At 42.8% G+C, this 24,889-nt stretch overlaps 1 protein-coding gene across 1 annotated transcript in view; it reads left to right on the forward strand.

Annotated features, from left to right (window-relative positions):
• The window catches only part of LOC126344485 (dynein axonemal intermediate chain 4-like), a 60,569-nt gene that overhangs the window by 34,214 nt on the left and 1,466 nt on the right, over window positions 1-24,889 (forward strand). The window contains exon 3 of the mRNA XM_050002026.1: window positions 5,295-5,533. Coding sequence (XP_049857983.1) covers window positions 5,295-5,533 — 239 coding nt within the window. The remainder of the gene's footprint in view (window positions 1-5,294; window positions 5,534-24,889) is intronic.

Below are 24,889 nucleotides of genomic sequence, written 5' to 3' on the forward strand. Positions count from 1 at the left end.
GAGCACTATGGGACTTAACATCTGAGGTCATCAGTCTCGACCACCTGATACAGATAATGCCAACCTGTTGTGCGACCTGTGTACGTGCGCATGGTGATCATATCCCATATTCATGTCGGGGTACATGAGCAGGAAACAGTGGCGTTTTGTAGCGCATGTGTTTAGGGACGGTTTGCTCAACTTATCACCAATACCGTGGACTTAAAGATCTGTGTCGTGTGTTTTCCCTATGCGGCTATGCTATTAGCGCCAGTTTTGTGTAGTGCCACGTTGTGTGGCGCCACATTCTGCAGTTATCCTTAATTTATGAGCATGAGTGTAGTACGATACTATAAATACTGGATTTGCAAACTTTATATGAGAGGATGTGTGAAACATCAGCGATTACATGCATTCAATAGCCAATAAAAGTTTATTGAAAGCAGAATGAGGAAGCGCGATATGCGTGCGAAAATTACCGATACTGTCTATACTTAGATCATATGATATGTACACTGCTATCCATTAAAATTGCTACACCACGAGGATGACGTGCTACAGACGCGAAATTTAACCGACGGGAAGAAGATGCTGTGATATGCAAATGATTAGCTTTACAGAGCATTCACACAAGGTTGGCGCTGGTGGCGACACTTACAGCGTGCTGACATGAGAAAAGTTTCCAAGTGATTTCTCATACATAAACAGCAGTTGACCTGCGTTGCCTGGTGAAACGTTGTTGTGAAGCCTCGTGTAAGGAGGAGAAATGCGTACCATCACGTTTCCGACTTTGATAAAGATTGGATTGTAGCCTATCGTGATTGCGGTTTATCGTATCGCAACATTGCTGCTCACGTTGGTCGAGATCCAATGACTTTTAGTAGAATATGGAATAGGTGGGGTCAGGAGAGTAATATGGAACCCTGTTCTGGATCCCAACGGACTCGTATCTCTAGTAGTCGAGATGATAGGCGTCTTATCCGCATGTCTGTAATGGGTCGTGAAGCCATGTCTCGATCCCTGGGTCGGGGAGTTTGCAAGAAAACAAGCATCTGTACGAGCAGTTTGACGACGTTTGCAGCTTCATGGACTATTAGCTCGGGTACCATGGCTGCGGTTATCCTTGACAGTGCATCACAGACAGGAGCGACAGTGATGGTGTACTCAACGACGAACCTGGGTGCATGAATGGCAAAAGTCATTGTTTTGGATGATCCAGGTTCTGTTTACGTCATGATGGTCGCATCCGTGTTTGGCGACGTCGCAGTGAACGCACATTGGAAGCATCTATTCGTCATCACCATACTGGCGTATCACCAGGCGTGATGGTATGGGGTGCCATTGGTTACACGTCTCGGTCACCTCTTGTTAGCACTGACAGCAATTTGAACAGTGGACGTTACATTTCAGATGTGTTACGACCCGTGACTCTACACTTCATTCGATCCCTGCGAAACCCTACATTTCAGCAGGATAATGCACGAGTGCATGTTGCAGGTCCTCTACGGGCCTTCCTGGATACTGAAAGTGTTTGCCTGCAGCCCTGGCGAGTACTTTCTCCAGATCTCTCACCAATTGAAAACGTCTGGTCAATGGTGGTCGAGGAACTGGCTCGTCACAATACGCTAGTCACTACTCTTGATGAACTGTGGTATCGTGTTGAAGCTGCATGGACAGCTGTGCCTGTACATGCCATCCAAGCTCTGTTTGACTCAATGCCCAGGCCTATCAAGGCCGTTATTGCGGCCAGAGTTGGTTGTTCTGGGTACTGATTTCTCAGGATCTATGCACCCAAATTGCATGAAAATGTAATCACATATCAGTTCTAGTATAATATATTTGTCCAATGAATACCAGTTTATCATCTGTATTTGTTCTTGGTGTAGCAATTTTAATGGCCAGTAGTGTATGTACCACTACACACGTCGAAATATTAGACATATCGTTGGCAATGTAAGAGTCAGGGTAGCAGAGGGCGCCGCACAGTGGGTAGAATCCCAAAAAGCTGTTCAAAATGTAAGTAGTTGTTCAATTTGTACCAAACTTAGTATGTAAGGGTTTACGGAGTTTCTGATTAAGAATATGATATCAAAAAGTGAAAAAAACAAAATGGCGGACCCAAGATGGCAGGCGCTATGTACACTACTATAATTTTTACGTGTAAAAGTAATTTTTAGGGAATTATCGAGGTTACTGATGATGACAGAGTTCAAAAAATTTAATAATGGTGGATCCAAGATGGCGGTCAAAGTCTATGTCTTTTTATTTATTTATATTTACATATTTTTATTCATATAAAAGTCAGTATTTAGGGGTTATTGTAGTTAATGCTTACAAATAAACCAAAAAAGTGGAAAACTCGAAGAAAGGACCAAATATACGTTACAAGATGGTGTAAAATATTACAAAAAATTCTTTCATTTTAATTACAATTATTTATTTTGTAAATTTTTTATAACTTAATTTACAAGTTTTCATTTTCTTATTCTTTTTCATCCTCTACTTCAACTGAATCGTCATCATCCTCAAACACTGTTTCCTCATTATCTGCATCTGCATTTGAATCTTCATAGTCTTCCACCACAGGAACTAAGAGGGCAACGGCTTCTGGCGACAAACTCCTCAGTTTCTTCGGCGAAGATTTGCGTAAGGAAGAAACGTAGGGGTCTGTCGTTGCCAACAATCTTCTGAACACGTCTTCCATAGTCTTAACTCTTGAAAACTTTCGAGAAAAACTCAGGTGATATTGCTTTATCAACTTATTGGTTGATTCCTGAGCATCCTCCGATAGTTGACCGATGGGTAAAATGGTCGAAGAAATAATGTCTGAACCGTGAATCAACAATCTATGGACTGCTGTTGGCATGTTGTACCAGGGGTATTCTTTCACGCAGTGCCTGGCAGTTGCTAAGGCGTATGCTCGAAACTTTTCAACGTCGATCTGACGCCCGCTCGAAATCTTCTGCAAAATTATATGGAAACGGTGGATTAGTTCTTCGGAAACTCCAGTTATCAGCTCTGATGTTGGAGTGTTTTCAAAAAACGTTGAGCGGTGTTTCCATCATTCGTACTGCCAAACCCTTGTTTCGGCATGTCAATTACAGCTCCAAGCTGCTCTTTGAAAGCTTTTTGAATGTTGGCTTTTAGTATTGCTTTTTCCTCTTTATCTTCTGCTTTACGTGCCTGCCACTTTTTTGTTTTCATTTGGTTTGCCAAATGAATGCTACATTCAAAACATCGAATGCAGGCGTGAAGATTTTATAGTCCGCACTGCAGATAATCGGCGGTAACTTGTTTTTCCAAAACATCGTCAATGTTATTAAATTGGGCAGACATAGCGTTGCAGAGATAGCACCGTTGCGCTGATTTCGTGTTGGTGATAGCATTGCACATTTTATCATCTACCATGGTCATGCTTAAATTGTATTTAATGGAAATGTCTTTCCCATGAATAACTGTTTCGAATGACTGGAGTTGTTCGATCTGTTTGTCGTAATACGCTTTCTCATTTAAAGACGTTTGCTCTGTTTCCTTTGTAAATTCTAACTTCAGTGGTCTGCAAAAGAAGGTTGAAGACAGCTTCGGCTTAATCCATAAGATCTTTTCTTCATTAGTTTCTTCTTTTACACCTGCAAGTTTCAGTGGAACAAGCGAAGTGAAAAATAAAGTTGCATCTGAAATACTCGAATCTGAAAACTTCATTTTATACATGCTTTGCCCTGAGGTTCCGTCAAAGCCCCACTTACAAATAAGGGCCATTTTAGACATTTCCGAATCACTCATATGTAAAATATCGTCTCGTTTCAGCAGTAGAACACATTGAACAGTGTGATCTAACAAAGCTTGCAACCGTACCTCAGCTTTATCAAAAGTGAGGGCTACGTTTGGAGGGCAGCAAGCTTTTTTTGCTACCAAAACAGCTGAATACGGTGGATATAGTGTGTTTAAGCCGTTTCCTTTAGCCCCATTTCTCAAATGCTGGTAAGATTGTTTTGACAATTTCATGTCGAAAAGGAGTGCTAGACCTTCATTTGCATCATATGAGGATGGCGATGATGTTGGAAATCGCAAGCCTGCCTTGTATTTTTTCACCTTGGATGGACTTCAGAGTGTGATGTGTTTCACAATCTTCACAGCATCTGGGTGCCCCGAAGATCGAAGACTCATTTGCGCGGCGAACGATAATTCGACAGGATTGAACTTCATACGAATCTCCTCAGTTCTCCTTCTTTTAGACCTATCAGATAATGTTTCAAATTTTGTGGCAGGTCAGCCTGTTGATTTAGTCACAGTTGCAGGTTTCGAATCAATCGGAATACATACTATTGTATTTAACCAGGTTTCGTTCTTCTTGAAAAAATATCCTTGTCGCCGAGTTGCTTCCTTATACTTGCTTCTTAACTTTGTTAACAAAATCGAAATGGTAGGCCTCATATCATAGGGAATTTTAATTTTATGTCCACTTTTTTCTGTCAACGACCTTTCCAAATGTTCTATGACCCCTTCCAAATCATTTGGCAAATACTCTTTTGTTATTAGAAAAAAAATCTTTCCTCGAAAATCCGATTCTGGAGTACAATGGATCAGATGAAACTGAAATAAAAAAAAATAATTGTGTTACACTTTTCGTCATTTTTCTAATTATTTTATTCTTTACAATGCTTCCACGTGTCGATTGTAATTTAAATTGTACAAATAAAACTCATAATCAATTGATTCTACTGTCATTTTTGAAGATGTCTGAACAATGACATTTTGCAAGTGTCGCTTAAAACGTGGCTCAAAGCCAGAGTCGCAACTAGTCGCAGTTGAAGCTTAATTTACAAAGGTAATAATAAATACTTACGTACACAGTGCAAAGAAAGCGGAATGTCGTGGAATTCGTAACTTATCTCTATTTTTTAAGCGCATTTTACGATTTTGTCATTCATTTCCCTGTAGTACGTTAATTGAAATGTAAACGTGCATAATTGATTATTAGATAGTGATATAAGTGTTTTTTCACTAGTACATACCTCCTGGAACACATTCCATATTGAAAGTATTGGTTTCACTAGCACAAACCATAAATAACTTCCTTCAACAACAAGACTGTTTTTGTAGCCTGGCCAGCTGCGCGCGCGCTAACAATGAACTGCCGCATTTGACCTGTGATATTACCGAACAAATGAGCATCTGGTCGTCCGCACAGCCGGCATTCAGTTGTCCCAGCATTGCTGCTGCCAACCTGATAGTCGAAAATCCCCATATTTAAACTTTTTTTCCCTTTTTGGCCACGTTTTCAAGATTCTGGCCCACGGCGCGCCGTGTTGCAGGCGTGCTGAAGGGGCTGTCGCAGGCTCGCAAGTGCTGGCCCGAGGAGACGCCGTACTCGTGCCACCCGGCGGCGCTGGTGCTGGTGCGCCAGCCCAGGAACCCGGACGCCTACGACGTGGCCAGCGACGAGGGCTGCGTGCACCACTGCTCGGCGCACCACCTGCACAACCACCTCGACGTCTTCCAGGCGCACCGCGCGCCCGTCTACGCGATGCAGTACAACCCCTTCTGCGACAAGGTCGGTGCCCGAGTCTCGCCAACTCGCCATTTCTCTGCTCTCGTGCTATAGCTTCACTCGAGCAACCGCAGTGCAGAGGAATCAATACGAAGTGAAACTGCCTGCACAGCCGGTGCGTGGACAGGAACACAGCGACACAAACCAACTGGCATCGGTAGGCCTACACAATGAAAATAGTAGACCACTCCAAAGTGCGCGACGAAGGGTACTTTCCACTGTCCAATTAACAGGCTGTCCGCCCCCGGTAGCTGAGTGGTGAGCGTGACAGGATGTCAATCCTAATGGCCCGGGTTCGATTGCCTGCTGGGTCGGAGATTTTCTTTGCTCAGGGACTGGATTTTGTATTATCCTAATGATCATCATTTCGTCCCCATCGATGCGCAAGTCGCTGAAGTGGCGTCAAGTCGAAAGACTTGCACCCGGCGAACGGTCTACCAGACGGGACGCCCTAGTCACACAGCGGGTTAACAGGATTTCTTTCTGTTATGTTGCGAGGACAGGTCTTGTTCAAAAAATGGCTCTAAGCACTATGGGACTTAAGATCTGAGGTCATCAGTCCCCTAGACTTAGAACTACTTAAACCTAACTAACCTAAGGACATCACACACATCCATGCCCGAGGGAGGATTCGAACCTGCGACCGTAGCAGCTGCGCGGTTCCGGAGTGAACGGCCTAGAAACGCTCGGCCACAGCGGCTGGCACAGGTCTTATTTAAAGGTCTCTGTGTGTGCTGTAATTAGTGTAATATCTTCGCAAACCCTATGGCAATGATACGTAGGAGCTTGTAGGACATTCCTAGAGTTCCCACTTAATGTTGATTAATGAAACTTTGTATGTAGGCTTTCATGGAATAGTTGGCGCCTACTATGAACCGTCTGCCAGTTTAGTTTTCCACTGTCTCCGTGACGATCTCCCGTTGGTCAACAAATCAAATGAAAAAAATTGTACAACTCGCTTTCATTACGATTCAGCCTATGTGAACGATCATTCAATTCCGTATCCATTCATTTTGGTACAGAATAGCTTTCATGTGAACTAACTGATTCCTGCATTATGACCCACTGATACCATGGGTTGCAGAATGTACCAGTAATATGTATGCTAAAAAAAGTCGAATATAGTCATTATTTGCAAAAGACATAAGTATTTGGATGTCAGTCGTCTGGTTGGTTTGGCGCTGCCGTCATTGCTTCCTTTCATAAAAAATGGCCTTGAGCGCTATAGGACGTAATATCTGAGGTCATCAGTCCCCTAGGACTTAGAACTACTTAAACCTAAGCAACCTAAGGACATCACACACATCCATGCCCGAGGCACGATTCGAACCTGCGACCGTAGCGGTTGCGCAGTTCCAGACTGTTGCCCCTAGAACCGATCGGCTACCCCGGCCAGCTTCCTTTCATGTGCCAACCTCTTTATGCCTTGTCCCTGAGTAGCATTCACCATCAATATCCTCAACTATTTGTTGGATATCTTGTAGCTTTTGACTTGTGAGGATCCCTCTACTATCACGCATTTCTTCCCAATGATTTTAGAAATACCGGAGTGGTGTTATCTATTTTTTCTATCATTGTTTCACTGTAACTCTTATAATACTCTGCCAAATACCGTGTCTAATATGAGGTCCGCAATGTCTGCCCAATTCGCAACTACTTCTTCTTCTGTCACGCTGCAGACAGTTCCTCCCCCTTGTAGAGGCCCTCAGTGCGCTCTTTTCACCTATCACCTACCTCACCTACGTTTAATAGTCGAATTTCTTTCCCACTCTTAATGTTTACTTCGTTGCTTTTAATTTCACCGCAACTTACTTCGGTTTTCTTATACGCTTCATCTCTTCTTCCGACAACCATTACTTTTTCGATTTCTTCACATTTTACCAACAGCAGTTTCGCTTTGGTTTCCATGCACTTTCTGTTGATTCCATTCCTAAATGACTTATATTGCTTCGATCCCGTATTTTCCTAAACATTTTAATATTCTGTCATCGATCAATTTTTATATTTCTTCTGTTACGGAAGGTTTCTTGTCAGTTACTTTCCTTGTACTTACATTCCTCTATCCTACTTGTGTCATTGCCGTTTTTAGCTATGTAGAATCCGCTCCAGTGAGATGACTGTTGTGGTATTCATCACCGCAGTATCTAAAGCCTCACGAAGTTCAAACGCACAGCCTCTTTCCTCATGAGTTCAGTATCAATACTGTGACGCAACGATTCTTCTTGACGGTTCTCATACATTTCAGTTCACTTTTTACGATAATAAGTTCTGGCATGGGTCACTATTTGCGCCAGGGTACGCCTTATAATCCGATATTTGATTTCAAAATCCGTCTCATGATTATGTAATCCGGCTGGTATCTTCCCGTACCTTCAATTATACCTCCTCTTCTTACGGTTATCGTATTTGGTATCACCAGCTAAAAATGTATTGCAGAACTCAAGAAGTCTTTCTTCTCTCTAAGTAGGGCTTGGCAGTAGGAATACTGCCGAGCTTATATTCTGCTGTAACTCTGTCTTATGTTCGTTGCCCTATCGCGGCTTTCCAATCCCCTATGATTATCAGATTATTGTGTCTCTCTACGTACAGAGTTAGCAGTTTAATGTCCTCATCTGTACTGCTAAACGGCTACCCACGTGCAGGTTTCCTATCTAACGACTTCCAGGGACAACAAAAATATGATTTTTGATATTTCATACTGACCAAACTTCACAATTTAAAAAGCCGTCATAATCGTCATAATCTTCTCAATAAGAGATAACTCATGGCGCGGCAATGACTCAAACTATATTAATGCAGTGTTTGAGAATGAGAACATTTAGCAACCTGCAAAAAACTTTAAAAACAAATTTCAACCTCTTTTTCGCTTACAAGGTTATATCAAATACATAACAGATTAACTCATTTGTTAAGTAACCAGACGTTTAAAGCTATTTTGTCACGCGAATTCAAGTCCTCCAAGAATTGGGGCTGAGGTGAATGTAAATGTAAATGTCGTGTGACTAGGGCCTCCCGTAGGGTAGACCGTTCGCCGGGTGCAAGTCTTTCGACTTGACGCCACTTCGGCGACCTGTGCGTCGACGGGAATGAAATGATGATGATTAGGACAACACAACACCCAGCCCCAGGCCGCAATCCAGCCGGGAATCGAAACCGGGCCCTTAGGATTGACATTCTGTACCGCTGACCACTTTTTTTTCTCATTTTGTTCGATGTTGACCGTTGTGGATGGTCGTTGCGGACGTCACATGACACCCGGTCAAGTTCGTTTGTTGATCCTTCCACTCAGTTTTTCTTTTTTTTATTACAGAGACCAACCAGCTCTCTGGCCGAACACGCTGCGCTACCGTGCCGCCACCACTCAGCTACCGGGGGCGGACGGGGGCTGAAGTATTACTAACACATTCGATGTCTTCGTCTTCTACCAGTTACGTCGACATGTATACGTAAACTACTGGTGTAAGCGTTGTTTTGCCGTTGGTTCTGTTGAGAGTTATCCTTTCACTGAACTATACACAGTAACTCACTCTCTGTAATTCCTTACTTTTCATAACGAATCCTACTCCCGTTATACCATTATCTTCTGTAACTGAAGTACTGATATTACTCTACGTTCATCAGATCACAAATTCTTATCTTAATTATTTTTAACATGTAGATAAGAATAAGTATCCCTATTTTGTAACTGAATAGTTATTTCGCTTTGAATCAAATTTCATATATTCATAGCAGGCATCATCACTGGATTTTATTTTTCCTATTCATTTCGTATGTCCACTGGTTCTTATGTATGGAATAGATGAACGCAGATTGTTTGTTACTATTATATTTTACTGGACATCCTCTTTGTCGTTGGATACTGCTTAGGATAAAAAAACAAAACAAAATGAACCATGAGTTTCAAAAGATAGTTAATGTTTATTCTTATGAACACGATAAACATAATTGAAATATGAGGAATAATGGTTGGAAACATTAACAAATCATTATGTACTTTCCATTTCAATTCACTGACCCCCTAAATCTAGACTCAGCTTTTGCATGTTCAATGTCTTTAATGCAGTGATTTTCATTGCCTTCTGCATCCTCAAACCATTGATTATTGATAATTCTTCATTTTTAAGAACAATTTCCCACCCTATGTGCCCTGAATCCCGTATCCATTCCTCTTTTCTTTTAGACAAGACGACAGGTAGAATAAAGATTGCTCTTCATACCATAAATTGTCGGTTGCCATTGATGATGACTTCATTCGAAATCTAAACAGCAGGTAGGACTGAAACTGGCGCTCATTATCTTTCTATCGATAGTCAAAGACGCTACAACCACAAAAATCGACCAGCAGACATCCCACTGACGGTCATTCATCTTTGTCTATAATGTAATTGCACCGTCTGGTAGCAGATCAGTTGCCTTTCACTAAGGTGCAGGCTGGCATGTGCAGATTTTCCTGTGTGTTTGTGGAGGACCGTAGCTTACTACGCCACGTATTGAGAGTACTGGTAATATTTTGGCTTTCTCGTTATCGTCTGGGCACCAGGGTGCTGCAGTTTTCTCTCAATGTAGACTCCATGAGTCTTCGGGACCAATGACAGCTTACCACCCAAGTTATAGACCTCTGAGAAGGTCCATCCGCTTATAATTCCCACGAGGCTGCTTGAATTCGTGAACATTACCGCCTGTATTCGAAAGCTATTTCAGGGTCTATCACTCAGCTGCAGTGCAGATGTCGCGTATTGGAGCCTTCAGACTGGCCATCCACTGGGACCGTATCTGTTCGACTGAATCGTAGGGCGTTTAGCCAACCGAACCCCGCCGACTTCTGAAAACTCTGTCAGCTTTAACACTGAGATAAGACATAGAAACTTCTTAGCGTCCTTAATAGATAATTAGACATGTAACACAGTCAGACACTAGCTGAAACAATAGTCACTCGCCTGGTATGAAGTTCTCATTATTACTATTGTGGTCTTCAGTCTGAACAGTTTGAACAAATCTCTACTGTTATCCATCCTCTGTCTTCTCATCCCTGGATAACTGCATGCTACGTTCAGTTACCAGTAACTCCACCCCAACCCTCCCTTCCCTCACCCTTGTTCCTTAAGAATCGTAAGTCTCCTGTATAAAACAGCTTCAGAGATCTATTTATCCTACAAATGAGTTAATCTGTTAAATATCTGACGTTCATAGCGTAAAAACGTCATGGTTGAAGACGCAAAACCCCAATTATGTTGGTTTTATTAGTTTTGGGTTAATCATGCACAGACTAACGAAAAAGTGTAAAAAGGTTCCTAATTTTTTAAAAGTTTGTTGGAAGTCGCCGGATGCTCTCATGTTCAAACACTGGAAGTCTATTGTCTGGGAAGTATGCTGTCCGTTGTAAGAAAAAGCTAGTTTTTCACGCATCTTAGTGTTAATGACGACAAAACACCTGAACTATATTGAGGTGACAAAACACTCGGGATAGCGTTATGCACACACACAGATCGCGATTATCGCATACACAAGGAACAAAACGGCGGTGAATTGTCGGAGCTGTCATTTGCACTCAGGTGATTCATATGCAAGGTTTCCGACGTGATTATAGCCGCACAACTGGAATTAACAGACTTTGAACGCAAAGTGGTAGTTGGAACTAGACGCGTGGGACATTCCATTTCGGAAATCGTTAGGGAATTAAATATTTTTAGATCCATAGTGCCAACAGTGTGCTGAGAGTACCAAATTTCAGGCATTACCTCCCATCACGACGACACTGTGGCCGACAACTTTCACTTAATGATAGAGAGCAGCGGCGATTATGTAGAGTGCTGACAGCAAGCGAGACTGCGTGAAATAGGCACAGGAATCAATATGGGACGTACCGAAGAATGAAAGTGCCTTTGCTGACAGTAGATGGCCTGCAGCGCCTTCTGGGCTCGTGACCATATCGGTGGGGCCCTAGACGAATGGAAAACTGTGTCAGGTGACTTCTGGTTTCAGTTGGTAAGAGCTAATGATAGGGTTCATGTGTGGTGCAGACCCAACGAAGCCATGGACCCAGATTGTCAACGAGACACTTACCAAGCTGGTAGTGGTTCCACAATGGGGTGAACTGTGTTCGCATGGAATGGTCCAACTGAACCGATCATTGACTTGGAGATCATTTGGAGCCATTCACGAACTTCATGTCCCCAAACAAAGACGTAATTTATATAGATGACAATATGCCATGTCAGCGAGCCATAAACTACACTCCTGGAAATTGAAATAAGAACACCGTGAATTCATTGTCCCAGGAAGGGGAAACTTTATTGACACATTCCTGGGGTCAGATACATCACATGATCACAGTGACAGAACCACAGGCACCTAGACACAGGCAACAGAGCATGCACAATGTCGGCACTAGTACAGTGCATATCCACCTTTCGCAGCAATGCAGGCTGCTATTCTCCCATGGAGACGATCGTAGAGATGCTAGATGTAGTCCTGTGGAACGGCTTGCCATGCCATTTCCACCTGGCGCCTCAGTTGGACCAGCGTTCGTGCTGCACGTGCAGACCGCGTGAGACGACGCTTCATCCAGTCCCAAAAATGCTCAATGGGGGACAGATCCGGAGATCTTGCTGGCCAGGGTAATTGACTTACACTTTCTAGAGCACGTTGGGTGGCACGGGATACATGCGGACGTGCATTGTCCTGTTGGAACAGCAAGTTCCCTTGTCGGTCTAGGAATGGTAGAACGATGGGTTCGATGACGGTTTGGATGTACTGTGCACTATTCAGTGTCCCCTTGACGATCACCAGAGGTGTACGGCCAGTGTAGGAGATCGCTCCCCACACCATGATGCCGGGTGTTGGCCCTGTGTGCCTCGGTCGTATGCAGTCCTGATTGTGGCGCTCACCTGCACGGCGCCAAACACGTATACGACCATCATTGGCAGCAAGGCAGAAGCGACTCTCATCGCTGAAGACGACACGTCTCCATTCGTCCCTCCATTCACGCCTGTCGCGACACTACTGGAGGCGGGCTGCACGATGTTGGGGCGTGAGAGGAAGACGGCCTAACGGTGTGCGGGACCGTAGCCCAGCTTCATGGAGACGGTTGCGAATGGTCCTCGCCGATACCCCAGGAGCAACAGTGTCCCTAATTTGCCGGGAAGTGGCGGTGCGGTCCCCTACGGCACTGCGTAGGATCCTACGGTCTTGGCGTGCATCCGTGCGTCGCTGCGGTCCGGTCGCAGGTCGACGGGCACGTGCACCTTCCGCCGACCACTGGCGACAACATCGATGTACTGTGGAGACCTCACGCCCCACGTGTTGAGCAATTCGGCGGTACGTCCACCCGGCCTCCCGCATGCCCACTATACGCCCTCGCTCAAAGTCCGTCAACTGCACATACGGTTCACGTCCACGCTGTCGCGGCATGCTACCAGTGTTAAAGACTGCGATGGAGCTCCGTATGCCATGGCAAACTGGCTGACACTGACGGCGGCGGTGCACAAATGCTGCGCAGCTAGCGCCATTCGACGGTCAACACCGCGGTTCTTGGTGTGTCCGCTGTGTCGTGCGTGTGATCATTGCTTGTACAGCCCTCTCGCAGTGTCCGGAGCAAGTATGGTGGGTCTGACACACCGGTGTCAATGTGTTCTTTTTTCCATTTCCAGGAGTGTATGTTGTGAATGGAGTTAGTAGTAAAGAATGCATTAAAAAGTAGTGTGTGATGCTGAATTCTTACTGCATAAACAGCGAAAATGTAACTGATAAAGGTTTTGCGTTTCGTCATTTTGTGAGGGGGTGCCAGCGAGAAAACGTTATTCAAGGTTTGAAATTATGTGTGAAGTTTGTTGGCAATAGCTAATTGCTCTCTGTGTCAACTAATGGATGAATATAGTCTGGGTAATTTGCGTGCCGTGTATTACGCTGCATCAAAACATATACACAGAGTAATTGTCTTACTTTGTTGAGCTTTTAACATAAGATTTTATCTCTTAATGCGTGGATTATGACAGTATTTTAAATTTTTATATTCGGTACACGGTATCAATATGTTTCAAAAAGCCCCGCTCAAAAATGAGATTTTTCAGGTATGTTTTGGATAGCCCTTGGCCTAGCGATCATTCGTACATCTACCGGAAGAATGGGCATACTGAATCTATCCTACAATACAGGATCAAAATTTAAACATTACACACTCCAGCCCACGAAAATTCAGTAAATCGGTTTGCTCTTTTGCATTAGGTGTGGTTTAGAGTGAGCCTTATGCAGATTAGAAATACAACATTTGTTCATGGCCGGTTCCCGAGAAAACACCGAAAAACCATGATTTTTGGGCACCAAAAGTTCGAATCATGGGGATAGCCATTCGTATAATTTCTATTCGAGGAAAATTTTACAAATTTTTGCCATGAGTTCTTACGATGATGTTCTCGGAGAATCTTGAAACATTTTTCCATATCATTATCCTTTACCGAGGCCCACAGTTACAAAGTTACAGTATTTATGCACGTAAATTTTGCACGTAATATCCGATGTGAGGCGTAAATTTAGTTTTAACTGACCCAATGACCACATGGTAAGGGTTCTGCGGTCATCGCAAGCGTTCTGGGACTACTAAACTATTTTTGTTGTTGTCATTTTTCACCATTATTACTTCATAATGAGCTGTCTCTGTAAAATGGACACTTCACGCCTATACAGGTTGTTTTGACTTGAACGTTATTGGTGATTCCATCTGTCGGCGTAAGCATTTTACGAAAAATTATTTTGTCGTAAGGAATTCTTTGTATTTAGAAACTTAACACCATATTTTTTGTTATATTGTAGGTGTAAGCCTAAAAAAATTACGAATTTTTAGATAATGTAGTGTAAAGTGAAATCGCGTTGGATGGGAGGCGAATTTGTTTGAACCTTATATTGTATGAACTTATTTGTTATTGCCGTACTTATGCACGTAAAATATGCACGTAATATCCGGTATGAGGCGTAAAGTTAATTTTAACTGACATATTGCACACATGGTCAAAGTACATAAAGAAACTATCAAAACTTTAATGACCTAGGGAATAAGTTTTATACAAGCAGGGAAAAAAGGGAATCACAGGATTGGCAAATATGTTCCTTTACAAAAGACTGACAGAAACATGGAGTATCCGTTGCCTCAGTCCTTATTTCGCCACCCTCACCGAAAATTTTGTCATTCGAACATATTCGTGATTTTTTGTGCTAAAAGGGAGTAGCAGAGAGACTGTGACTGTTGAAGAGAGAGGAGATAGTGCCAGTGGGAGAGAAAGAGAGAGGAAACAGTGACGTTGGAAGAGAGAGACTCGCAGTGAGAGAGGGAGAGAGAGACAACAGCTATGGGAACCAAAGAGCGAGGCGATAGTGCTGGTCAATGAGCGACAGTGGCAGTAAAAGAGAAAGACAGATGAACAGAGACAATAGCATTGCACGAATATATCTACAACCCAAAATTTTTGGTGAGGAAGGTGTTACGATGATTGAGACAGCTGGTTCCCCACTTTCTGCCACTCTCTCAAAGACGAGCTTATTCATGATTTTTGTGCTCTGACTGGAACATTTTTCAGCTAGTTACATGAAATACTGGAAATCAAATGTTTTTATCCCTGGGAGCCATGAGATAGGTAAGTTGCCACTGGAGCTGCATACTGCGCACCGTACACCGTGAAGCGTACGCTATGCACCGTTTTCGCCGTTTAGTGATGAGATGAGAGCTACCCTCCCTCTAGGAAATTTAAATCCCACGCTTCACTCCATTAGGATGTCGACTGTTCCTTGAAACCTCAAGATGTCTCCTAACAACATATCCCTTCTTTTAGTTGTGTTGTGCCATAAGCTCTATTCTCTCCAATTCGATTCCGTACCTCTTCATTAGTTACCCACTGTCCGCCCCTGGTAGCTGAGTGGTCAGCGCGACGGAATGTCATACCTAACGGCCCGGGTTCGGTTCTCGACTGGGTCGGAGATTTTCGCCGCTCACTGACTTTGTGTTGTGCTTATCATCATACTTATCCCCATCGACACGAAAGTCGCCGAAATGGCGTCAACTCGAAAGGCTTGCACCAGGCGAACGGTCTACCCGACGGAAGGCCCTAGCCACACAGCATTTCCATTTTAGTTATCCACTTTATCTAACTTCCAGCATCATGCTCTACATCAGATTTCAAAAGCTTATATTCTCTCCGTATTTGTACTGTTTATTGTCTGCATTTAACGTCCAGGTATGACCACATTCGGAAAATACACTCCTGGAAATGGAAAAAAGAACACATTGACACCGGTGTGTCAGACACACCAAACTTGCTCCGGACACTGCGAGAGGGCTGTACAAGCAATGATCACACGCACGGCACAGCGGACACACCAGGAACCGCGGTGTTGGCCGTCGAATGGCGCTAGCTGCGCAGCATTTGTGCACCGCCGCCGTCAGTGTCAGCCAGTTTGCCGTGGCATACGGAGCTCCATCGCAGTCTTTAACATTGGTAGCATGCCGTGACAGCGTGGACGTGAACCGTATGTGCAGTTGACGGACTTTGAGCGAGGGCGTATGGTGGGTATGTGGGAGGCCGGGTGGACGTACCGCCGAATTGCTCAACACGTGGGGCGTGAGGTCTCCACTGTACATCGATGTTGTCGCCAGTGGTCGGCGCAAGGTCGCAAGGTGCACGTGCCCGTAGACCTGGGACCGGACCGCAGCGACGCACGGATGCACGCCAAGACCGTAGGATCCTACGCAGTGCCGTAGGGGACCGCACCGCCACTTCCCAGCAAATTAGGGACACTGTTGCTCCTGGGGTATCGGCGAGGACCATTCGCAACCGTCTCCATGAAGCTGGGCTACGGTCCCGCATACCGTTAGGCCGTCTTCCGCTCACGCCCCAACATGGTGCAGCCCGCCTCCAGTGGTGTCGCGACAGGCGTGAATGGAGGGACGAATGGAGACGTGTCGTCTTCAGCGATGAGAGTCGCTTCTGCCTTCTTGGTGCCAATGATGGTCGTATGCGTGTTTGGCGCCGTGCAGGTGAGCGCCACAATCAGGACTGCATACGACCGAGGCACACAGGGCCAACACCCGGCATCATGGTGTAGGGAGCGATCTCTTACACTGGCCGTACACCTCTGGTGATCGTCGAGGGGACACTGAATAGTGCACGGTACATCCAAACCGTCATCGAACCCATCGTTCTACCATTCCTAGACCGGCAAGGGAACTTGATGTTCCAACAGGACAATGCACGTCCGCATGTATCCCGTGCCACCCAACGTGTTCTAGAAGGTGTAAGTCAACTACCCTGGCCAGCAAGATCTCCGGATCTGTCCCCCATTGAGCATGTTTGGGACTGGATGAAGCGTCGTCTCACGCGGTCTGCACGTCCAGCACGAACGCTAGTCCAACTGAGGCGCCAGGTGGAAATGGCATGGCAAGCCGTCCCACAGGACTACATCCAGCATCTCTACGATCGTCTCCATGGGAGAATAGCAGCCTGCATTGCTGCGAAAGGTGGATATACACTGTACTAGTGCCGACATTGTGCATGCTCTGTTGCCTGTGTCTATATGCCTGTGGTTCTGTCAGAGTGATCATGTGATGTATCTGACCCCAGGAATGTGTCAATAAAGTTTCCCCTTCGTGGGACAATGAATTCACGGTGTTCTTATTTCAATTTCCAGGAGTGTATTTCCTAACACTCAATTAAATGTGAGATGTTAACATACCTGCAGTTTTAGAAACCTTTTCCTTTATATTCCCAATTTCATGTGTGGTATAAGATCTGCCATCGTGAGTTATGTTGGTGCGCAAATGTGAAAACTTGTCTACCATTTCTGGCGTCTCACTTTTTAATCTAATTCCGTCAGCATCAGTTGATTCAATTCGACTACATTTCGGTCACGTTAGGAAGTGGATATTTGTGGTAAGGTCTTGTGGGACCAAAGTGCTGAGGTCATCGGTCCCTAAGCTTACGCACTACTTACTCTAACTTAAACTAACTTACGCTAAGGACAACACACCCACCCCTGCCCGAGGGAGAACTCGAACCTCCGGCCGGCCTTAGTGGCCGAGCGGTTCTAGGCGCTACAGTCTGGAACCGTGGGACCGCTACGGTCGCTGGTCCTCCTGCCCGTGAATGGATGTGTGTCATGTCCTTAGGTTAGTTAGGTTTAAGTTGTTCTAAGTTCTAGGGGAGTGATGACCCCAGAAGTTAAGTCCCATAGTGCTCAAAGCCATTTGAACCATTTTTTTTCGAACCTCCGACGGAGGCACCGTGACAAAGCGCCATAAACCGCGCGGCTACTACTTGCGGCTCGGTCACGTTGTTTTACTTTTACTGATGTTCATCTCGTAACCTCTTTCCAATACATTCTGTGCATGTTGTGCAAAAAGTGGCTTTTCAACTCGTTTGTCGATTCTAACAGAAGTACATGGTGTTTGGGTTATACATACAGTAACATAAATTGTAATAACTTGAGAAGTAATTGAGGTATTTATTTACAGCATATTTCTACAAGTAAGCCAACTCAAAATACTTTTCTACACATCTAATACACCTCGACATGCGCACCATTAGTGGCGCGACAGACGTCTAATCCGTATTCCACTTCTCTCTAAGCGTTTTGCAGCATTGCAGGCGCAACATTTACGATAGCTGCATGAACTCGAGGATCAGAACTGGTAGATCACGAACAGGTGGCTGGTACATTTGATTCTTAATAAACCCCCACAGATGTAGTAGCGAAGGGCGTACGGATTGATTCAACAGTAACCCTGGAAGCTGGAAGCTGCGTTCTTGGCGTGAAGGTCCGTCGTCGAAAGCGACCTCCCTGTTTTCCGAAGCCGCTTGTTCCATTTCTTGATTGTTACGTAAGTGGGAACATTGTCAGTTTCTCGCAGTCCATACTCTAGCCAAAAACTACGTTGTTCAGAGAAGACCTTCTGCTGCAGAGTCGACAAGCCTAGTGGCGCGCGTTTACCTGAACAGAGCAGTTACAGGCATCCGCACGTGGTACCAACTGTCGCAAGCGAACACAGAAAAGTTTTGAGCTACCATAGTTGTAGAAGCAAACCGCCAATAAATACATGAATTGCGTCTCCAGTTATTACATTTTATGTTATTATACCGGGTGATCAAAAAGTCAGTACAAAATTGAAAACTGAATAAATCACGGAATAATGTAGATAGAGTGGTACAAATTGACACACATGCTTGGAATGACATGGGGTTTTATTAGAACCAAAAAAATACAAAAGCTCAAAAAATGTCCGACAGATGGCGCTTCATCTGATCAGAATAGCAATAATTAGCATAACAAAGTAAGACAAAGCAAAGATGATGTTCTTTACAGGAAATGCTCAATGTGTCCACCATCATTCATCAGCAATAGCGGTAGTCGAGGAATAATGTTGTTAACGGCACTGTAAAGCATGTCTGGAGTTATGGTGAGGTTTTAGCTTCGAATGTTGTCTTTCAGCATCCCTAGAGATGTCGGTCGATCACGATACACTTGCGACTTTAGGTAACTCCAAAGCCAATTATCGCACGGACTGAGGTCTGGGGACCTGGGAGGCCAAGCATGACGAAAGTGGCGGCTGAGCACACGGCCATCACCAAACGACACGCGCAAGAGATCTTTCACGCCTCTAGCAATGTGGGGTGTTTTTTTTTTTTTTTGTTCTAATAAAACCCCATGTCATTCCAAGCATGTGTGTCAATTTTTACCTCTCTATCTACATTATTCCGTGGTTTATTAAGTTTTCAAATTTATACTGACTTTTTGATGACCCGGTATATTTCACCCAGACATCCCGTACAGTGTCATCGGCAAACGTTAATTTTGAATATTTTTCCTCACTGAACTCTAATTCCGTTTCCAAATTTGTTCACTGCTGTGCTGGGACCAAATACGTCCGACGAATACCATTTCACTAGCACCCATCCTCTGGTTGGCTGCATTCGGCCGAGTTGGTTGTATGCAGCAGATGTCTGTTCCATTATATCTCTGCTCCTTTACTGTTCTTGATATACATTAATGACTTACCAATCCATATTGATGAAGATGCAAAGTTAGTTCTTTTTGCTGATGATACAAGTACAGTAATAACATTCAAAAACCAAGAACTAAGTGATGTAATTGTAAATGATGTTTTTCACAAAATTGTTAAGCGGTTCTCAGCAAACGGACTCTCTTTAAATTTTGATAAAACATAGTAGATACAGTTCCGTACAGTAAATGGCACAAGTCCAGTAATAAATATGGACTTTGAACAGAAGTTTGTAGCTAAGGTAGAATTTTCAAAATTTTTAAGTGTGTCCATTGATGAGAGGTTAAACTGGAAGCAACACATTGATGGTCTGCTGAAACGTCTGAGTTCGGCTACGTATGCTATTAGGGTTATTGCAAATTTTGGTGATAAGAATCTCAGTAAATTAGCTTACTATGCCTACTTTCATTCACTGCTTTCGTATGGTATCATATTCTGGGGTAATTCATCGTTGAGTAGAAAAGTATTCATTGCTCAAAAATGTGTAATCAGAATAAGTGCTGGAGCCCACCCCCGGTCATCTTGCAGACATCTATTTCAGGATCTAGGGATCCTCACAATAACCTCACAGTATATATATTCACTTATGAAATTTGTTGTTAATAATCCAGCCCAGTTCAAAAGTAATAGCAGTGTGCATAGCTATAACAGCAGGAGAAAGGATGATCTTCACTATGCAGGGTTAAATCTGACTTTGGCACAGAAGGGGGTAAATTATGCTGCCACAAAAGTCTTTGGTCACCTACCAAACAGCATCAAAAGCCTGACAGATAGTCAACCAACATTTAAAAATAAATTAAAAGAATTTCTAGATGACAACTCCTTCTACTCATCGGCTGAATTTTTAGATATAAATTAAGGGAGGGAAAAAAAACTAACTTAAGCATTAGTGTCATGCAATATTTTGTGTAATGTAATATCTTGTACAGACATCTTTCATTAACCTGACACGTTCCACATCATTACGAAGTGACGTATTCATGATCTATGGAACAAGTATTAATCAAATCAAATCAAATCTCGGTGTGACATTACTATCCACACAAGCGGTGACAGCAGTAGTACACGCAGATTGCAACCTCGCTTTGTGCTGGAGTGGGTACCACTTATGACTACATGGGAACTATTTGCAGAGCATCGATAATGACTCTAGACAGATGCCGGACGGTCAGTACTAACGACTTGTCTTTGGAAAATGATCTTGCAGGCAGATGAATCCTGGAGAGCTTGGTGAAATGTGTCAGTAATACAGTGGTGCAACAAAGTAAGTCCCATAGCTACTTGCTTTTATTTACTAAAAACCAACTAAAGCCGAAAAATGTTAATAACGTGCTTCAACTGTACGAATTAGTTGCACTTAAATTCAGTCAAAATGCTATGATAATCACCTATTATGAAAAGTACAAACACGGAGACACGTTTACTCCCTATGATGAATCATCTTGAAGTGCCTTCCTGCCTTTGTTGCTAATGTGCAGCAGTCTCAAACATGGTACGGCCTCGTGTCTTTCTTTTCGTAGCTGACCATTTACATTTTGTCTTGTTATATTAATTGCACTTAACTCAAAAAAAAACATAAACTGTTATTTTAAGACGAAGAAATTTCTCCATGCATATGTAATGGCAACGAGGACAAGACTTATGTTTAAAGTAGTTAATATTGTCAACAGAATGAAAAACGCTCCTCCTGTAGTACTGAAAAGACGAATATGTCCTCGGCCGAGTTAGGGATGTAAAAAAAAGGGAACTAGATTTTGGATCTATCTGACAGCTTCAAATACATTTCATTAAAATCTCTTGACATACTCGCACTTATCTGCTTATTAGTATTAGTATCCATGTTATGTGATATAGTGGGTCGTGTCAAGCAAAGCAACATGATACATGATGTCAAGTGGCACAAAGTGACAAATCCGATCATGTCATTCAATATGGCATTTGTCATGTCATGCAGTACCACACAACGTGTCATTAAAGTCTAGAATGCATGCATCCCCACTCTAGGATACTTCCTATTACATATGCACCCTCACTCTCGGATACTTCCTACTGCAGATGCATCTCACTCTGTAGAAGCCCATAAATTTGTGTTTATTTGTTCTTACAATGCTCACCATAAATGAAACAGGGGATGGGTCTAAGAGAGGTCATTGCACTGAGGAAGCAGGGTTACCTCGTAAAAAATCTCGAATACGTCAAGGTGTTTTGATTTAAATGTTTTTTTTTTTTTTTTTTTTTTTTTTTTTTTTTTTTTTAAAGCTACCAGGTAAGATGAATAGCTTCTTTCCTTCTTTTACATCCCGAACTCTGCCTAGGACATATTCAGCTTTTCCAGTGCTGCGCTAGGAATATTTTCATTCTGGTTCCCAACTTTTGCCCTACTGTAATTTTGACAGCAGAACTCATTCCCAACTTTTATTCTACCATAATTTTTACGTTAGACTGACTTCGCTTGGCAACCGATGAAGATCTTTGGTGAGTCGGGAGAAGACGCTTTTTATTGTCTTTCGAAACTTGTTGCTGATGTCGTGAAAACGGGAAAAGCTTTCCCAAAACAACAGAACGACCATTAATTACATGTATTTGTCTATCCTACAAAACATAAACCGACTCGCACAAGTTTGAAACGTAAATTTTTAAGTGTGTCCATTGATGAGAGGTTAAACTGGAAGCAACACATTGATGGTCTGCTGAAACGTCTGAGTTCGGCTACGTATGCTATTAGGGTTATTGCAAATTTTGGTGATAAGAATCTCAGTAAATTAGCTTACTATGCCTACTTTCATTCACTGCTTTCGTATGGTATCATATTCTGGGGTAATTCATCGTTGAGTAGAAAAGTATTCATTGCTCAAAAATGTGTAATCAGAATAAGTGCTGGAGCCCACCCCCGGTCATCTTGCAGACATCTATTTCAGGATCTAGGGATCCTCACAATAACCTCACAGTATATATATTCACTTATGAAATTTGTTGTTAATAATCCAGCCCAGTTCAAAAGTAATAGCAGTGTGCATAGCTATAACAGCAGGAGAAAGGATGATCTTCACTATGCAGGGTTAAATCTGACTTTGGCACAGAAGGGGGTAAATTATGCTGCCACAAAAGTCTTTGGTCACCTACCAAACAGCATCAAAAGCCTGACAGATAGTCAACCAACATTTAAAAATAAATTAAAAGAATTTCTAGATGACAACTCCTTCTACTCATCGGCTGAATTTTTAGATATAAATTAAGGGAGGGAAAAAAAACTAACTTAAGCATTAGTGTCATGCAATATTTTGTGTAATGTAATATCTTGTACAGACATCTTTCATTAACCTGACACGTTCCACATCATTACGAAGTGACGTATTCATGATCTATGGAACAAGTATTAATCAAATCAAATCAAATCTCGGTGTGACATTACTATCCACACAAGCGGTGACAGCAGTAGTACACGCAGATTGCAACCTCGCTTTGTGCTGGAGTGGGTACCACTTATGACTACATGGGAACTATTTGCAGAGCATCGATAATGACTCTAGACAGATGCCGGACGGTCAGTACTAACGACTTGTCTTTGGAAAATGATCTTGCAGGCAGATGAATCCTGGAGAGCTTGGTGAAATGTGTCAGTAATACAGTGGTGCAACAAAGTAAGTCCCATAGCTACTTGCTTTTATTTACTAAAAACCAACTAAAGCCGAAAAATGTTAATAACGTGCTTCAACTGTACGAATTAGTTGCACTTAAATTCAGTCAAAATGCTATGATAATCACCTATTATGAAAAGTACAAACACGGAGACACGTTTACTCCCTATGATGAATCATCTTGAAGTGCCTTCCTGCCTTTGTTGCTAATGTGCAGCAGTCTCAAACATGGTACGGCCTCGTGTCTTTCTTTTCGTAGCTGACCATTTACATTTTGTCTTGTTATATTAATTGCACTTAACTCAAAAAAAAACATAAACTGTTATTTTAAGACGAAGAAATTTCTCCATGCATATGTAATGGCAACGAGGACAAGACTTATGTTTAAAGTAGTTAATATTGTCAACAGAATGAAAAACGCTCCTCCTGTAGTACTGAAAAGACGAATATGTCCTCGGCCGAGTTAGGGATGTAAAAAAAAGGGAACTAGATTTTGGATCTATCTGACAGCTTCAAATACATTTCATTAAAATCTCTTGACATACTCGCACTTATCTGCTTATTAGTATTAGTATCCATGTTATGTGATATAGTGGGTCGTGTCAAGCAAAGCAACATGATACATGATGTCAAGTGGCACAAAGTGACAAATCCGATCATGTCATTCAATATGGCATTTGTCATGTCATGCAGTACCACACAACGTGTCATTAAAGTCTAGAATGCATGCATCCCCACTCTAGGATACTTCCTATTACATATGCACCCTCACTCTCGGATACTTCCTACTGCAGATGCATCTCACTCTGTAGAAGCCCATAAATTTGTGTTTATTTGTTCTTACAATGCTCACCATAAATGAAACAGGGGATGGGTCTAAGAGAGGTCATTGCACTGAGGAAGCAGGGTTACCTCGTAAAAAATCTCGAATACGTCAAGGTGTTTTGATTTAAATGTTTTTTTTTTTTTTTTTTTTTTTTTTTTTTAAAGCTACCAGGTAAGATGAATAGCTTCTTTCCTTCTTTTACATCCCGAACTCTGCCTAGGACATATTCAGCTTTTCCAGTGCTGCGCTAGGAATATTTTCATTCTGGTTCCCAACTTTTGCCCTACTGTAATTTTGACAGCAGAACTCATTCCCAACTTTTATTCTACCATAATTTTTACGTTAGACTGACTTCGCTTGGCAACCGATGAAGATCTTTGGTGAGTCGGGAGAAGACGCTTTTTATTGTCTTTCGAAACTTGTTGCTGATGTCGTGAAAACGGGAAAAGCTTTCCCAAAACAACAGAACGACCATTAATTACATGTATTTGTCTATCCTACAAAACATAAACCGACTCGCACAAGTTTGAAACGTAGGAGCTGCTCCCGTAAGAAATTCACAAAAAACCCGTTTTTGCAGGTAAAATCCAAGCTGGATTTTTGAAAGTGAGATCTCAATTTTATGGTAAGACTTCATTATTTAATTATTTGTTTATTTGACTCACTCTAAACCATATCCGCGTATTCAATTCACTAAGAACGAATTTTGTGCTCTACATTTAGTTCGACTTTAAACCTTAGTATCTCGATAACGGATAAATGTTACTGGATAAAAAATTTCGTTTTGACTTTATCCATTTATCTACTTTCGTACAAAGTTCGATCCGACTCGCACGGAAGCGGCGCGCTTCAAA

The sequence above is a fragment of the Schistocerca gregaria genome, chromosome 1 (genome assembly GCF_023897955.1).
Source record: "Schistocerca gregaria isolate iqSchGreg1 chromosome 1, iqSchGreg1.2, whole genome shotgun sequence".
In the NCBI taxonomy this organism is placed as follows: domain Eukaryota; kingdom Metazoa; phylum Arthropoda; class Insecta; order Orthoptera; family Acrididae; genus Schistocerca; species Schistocerca gregaria.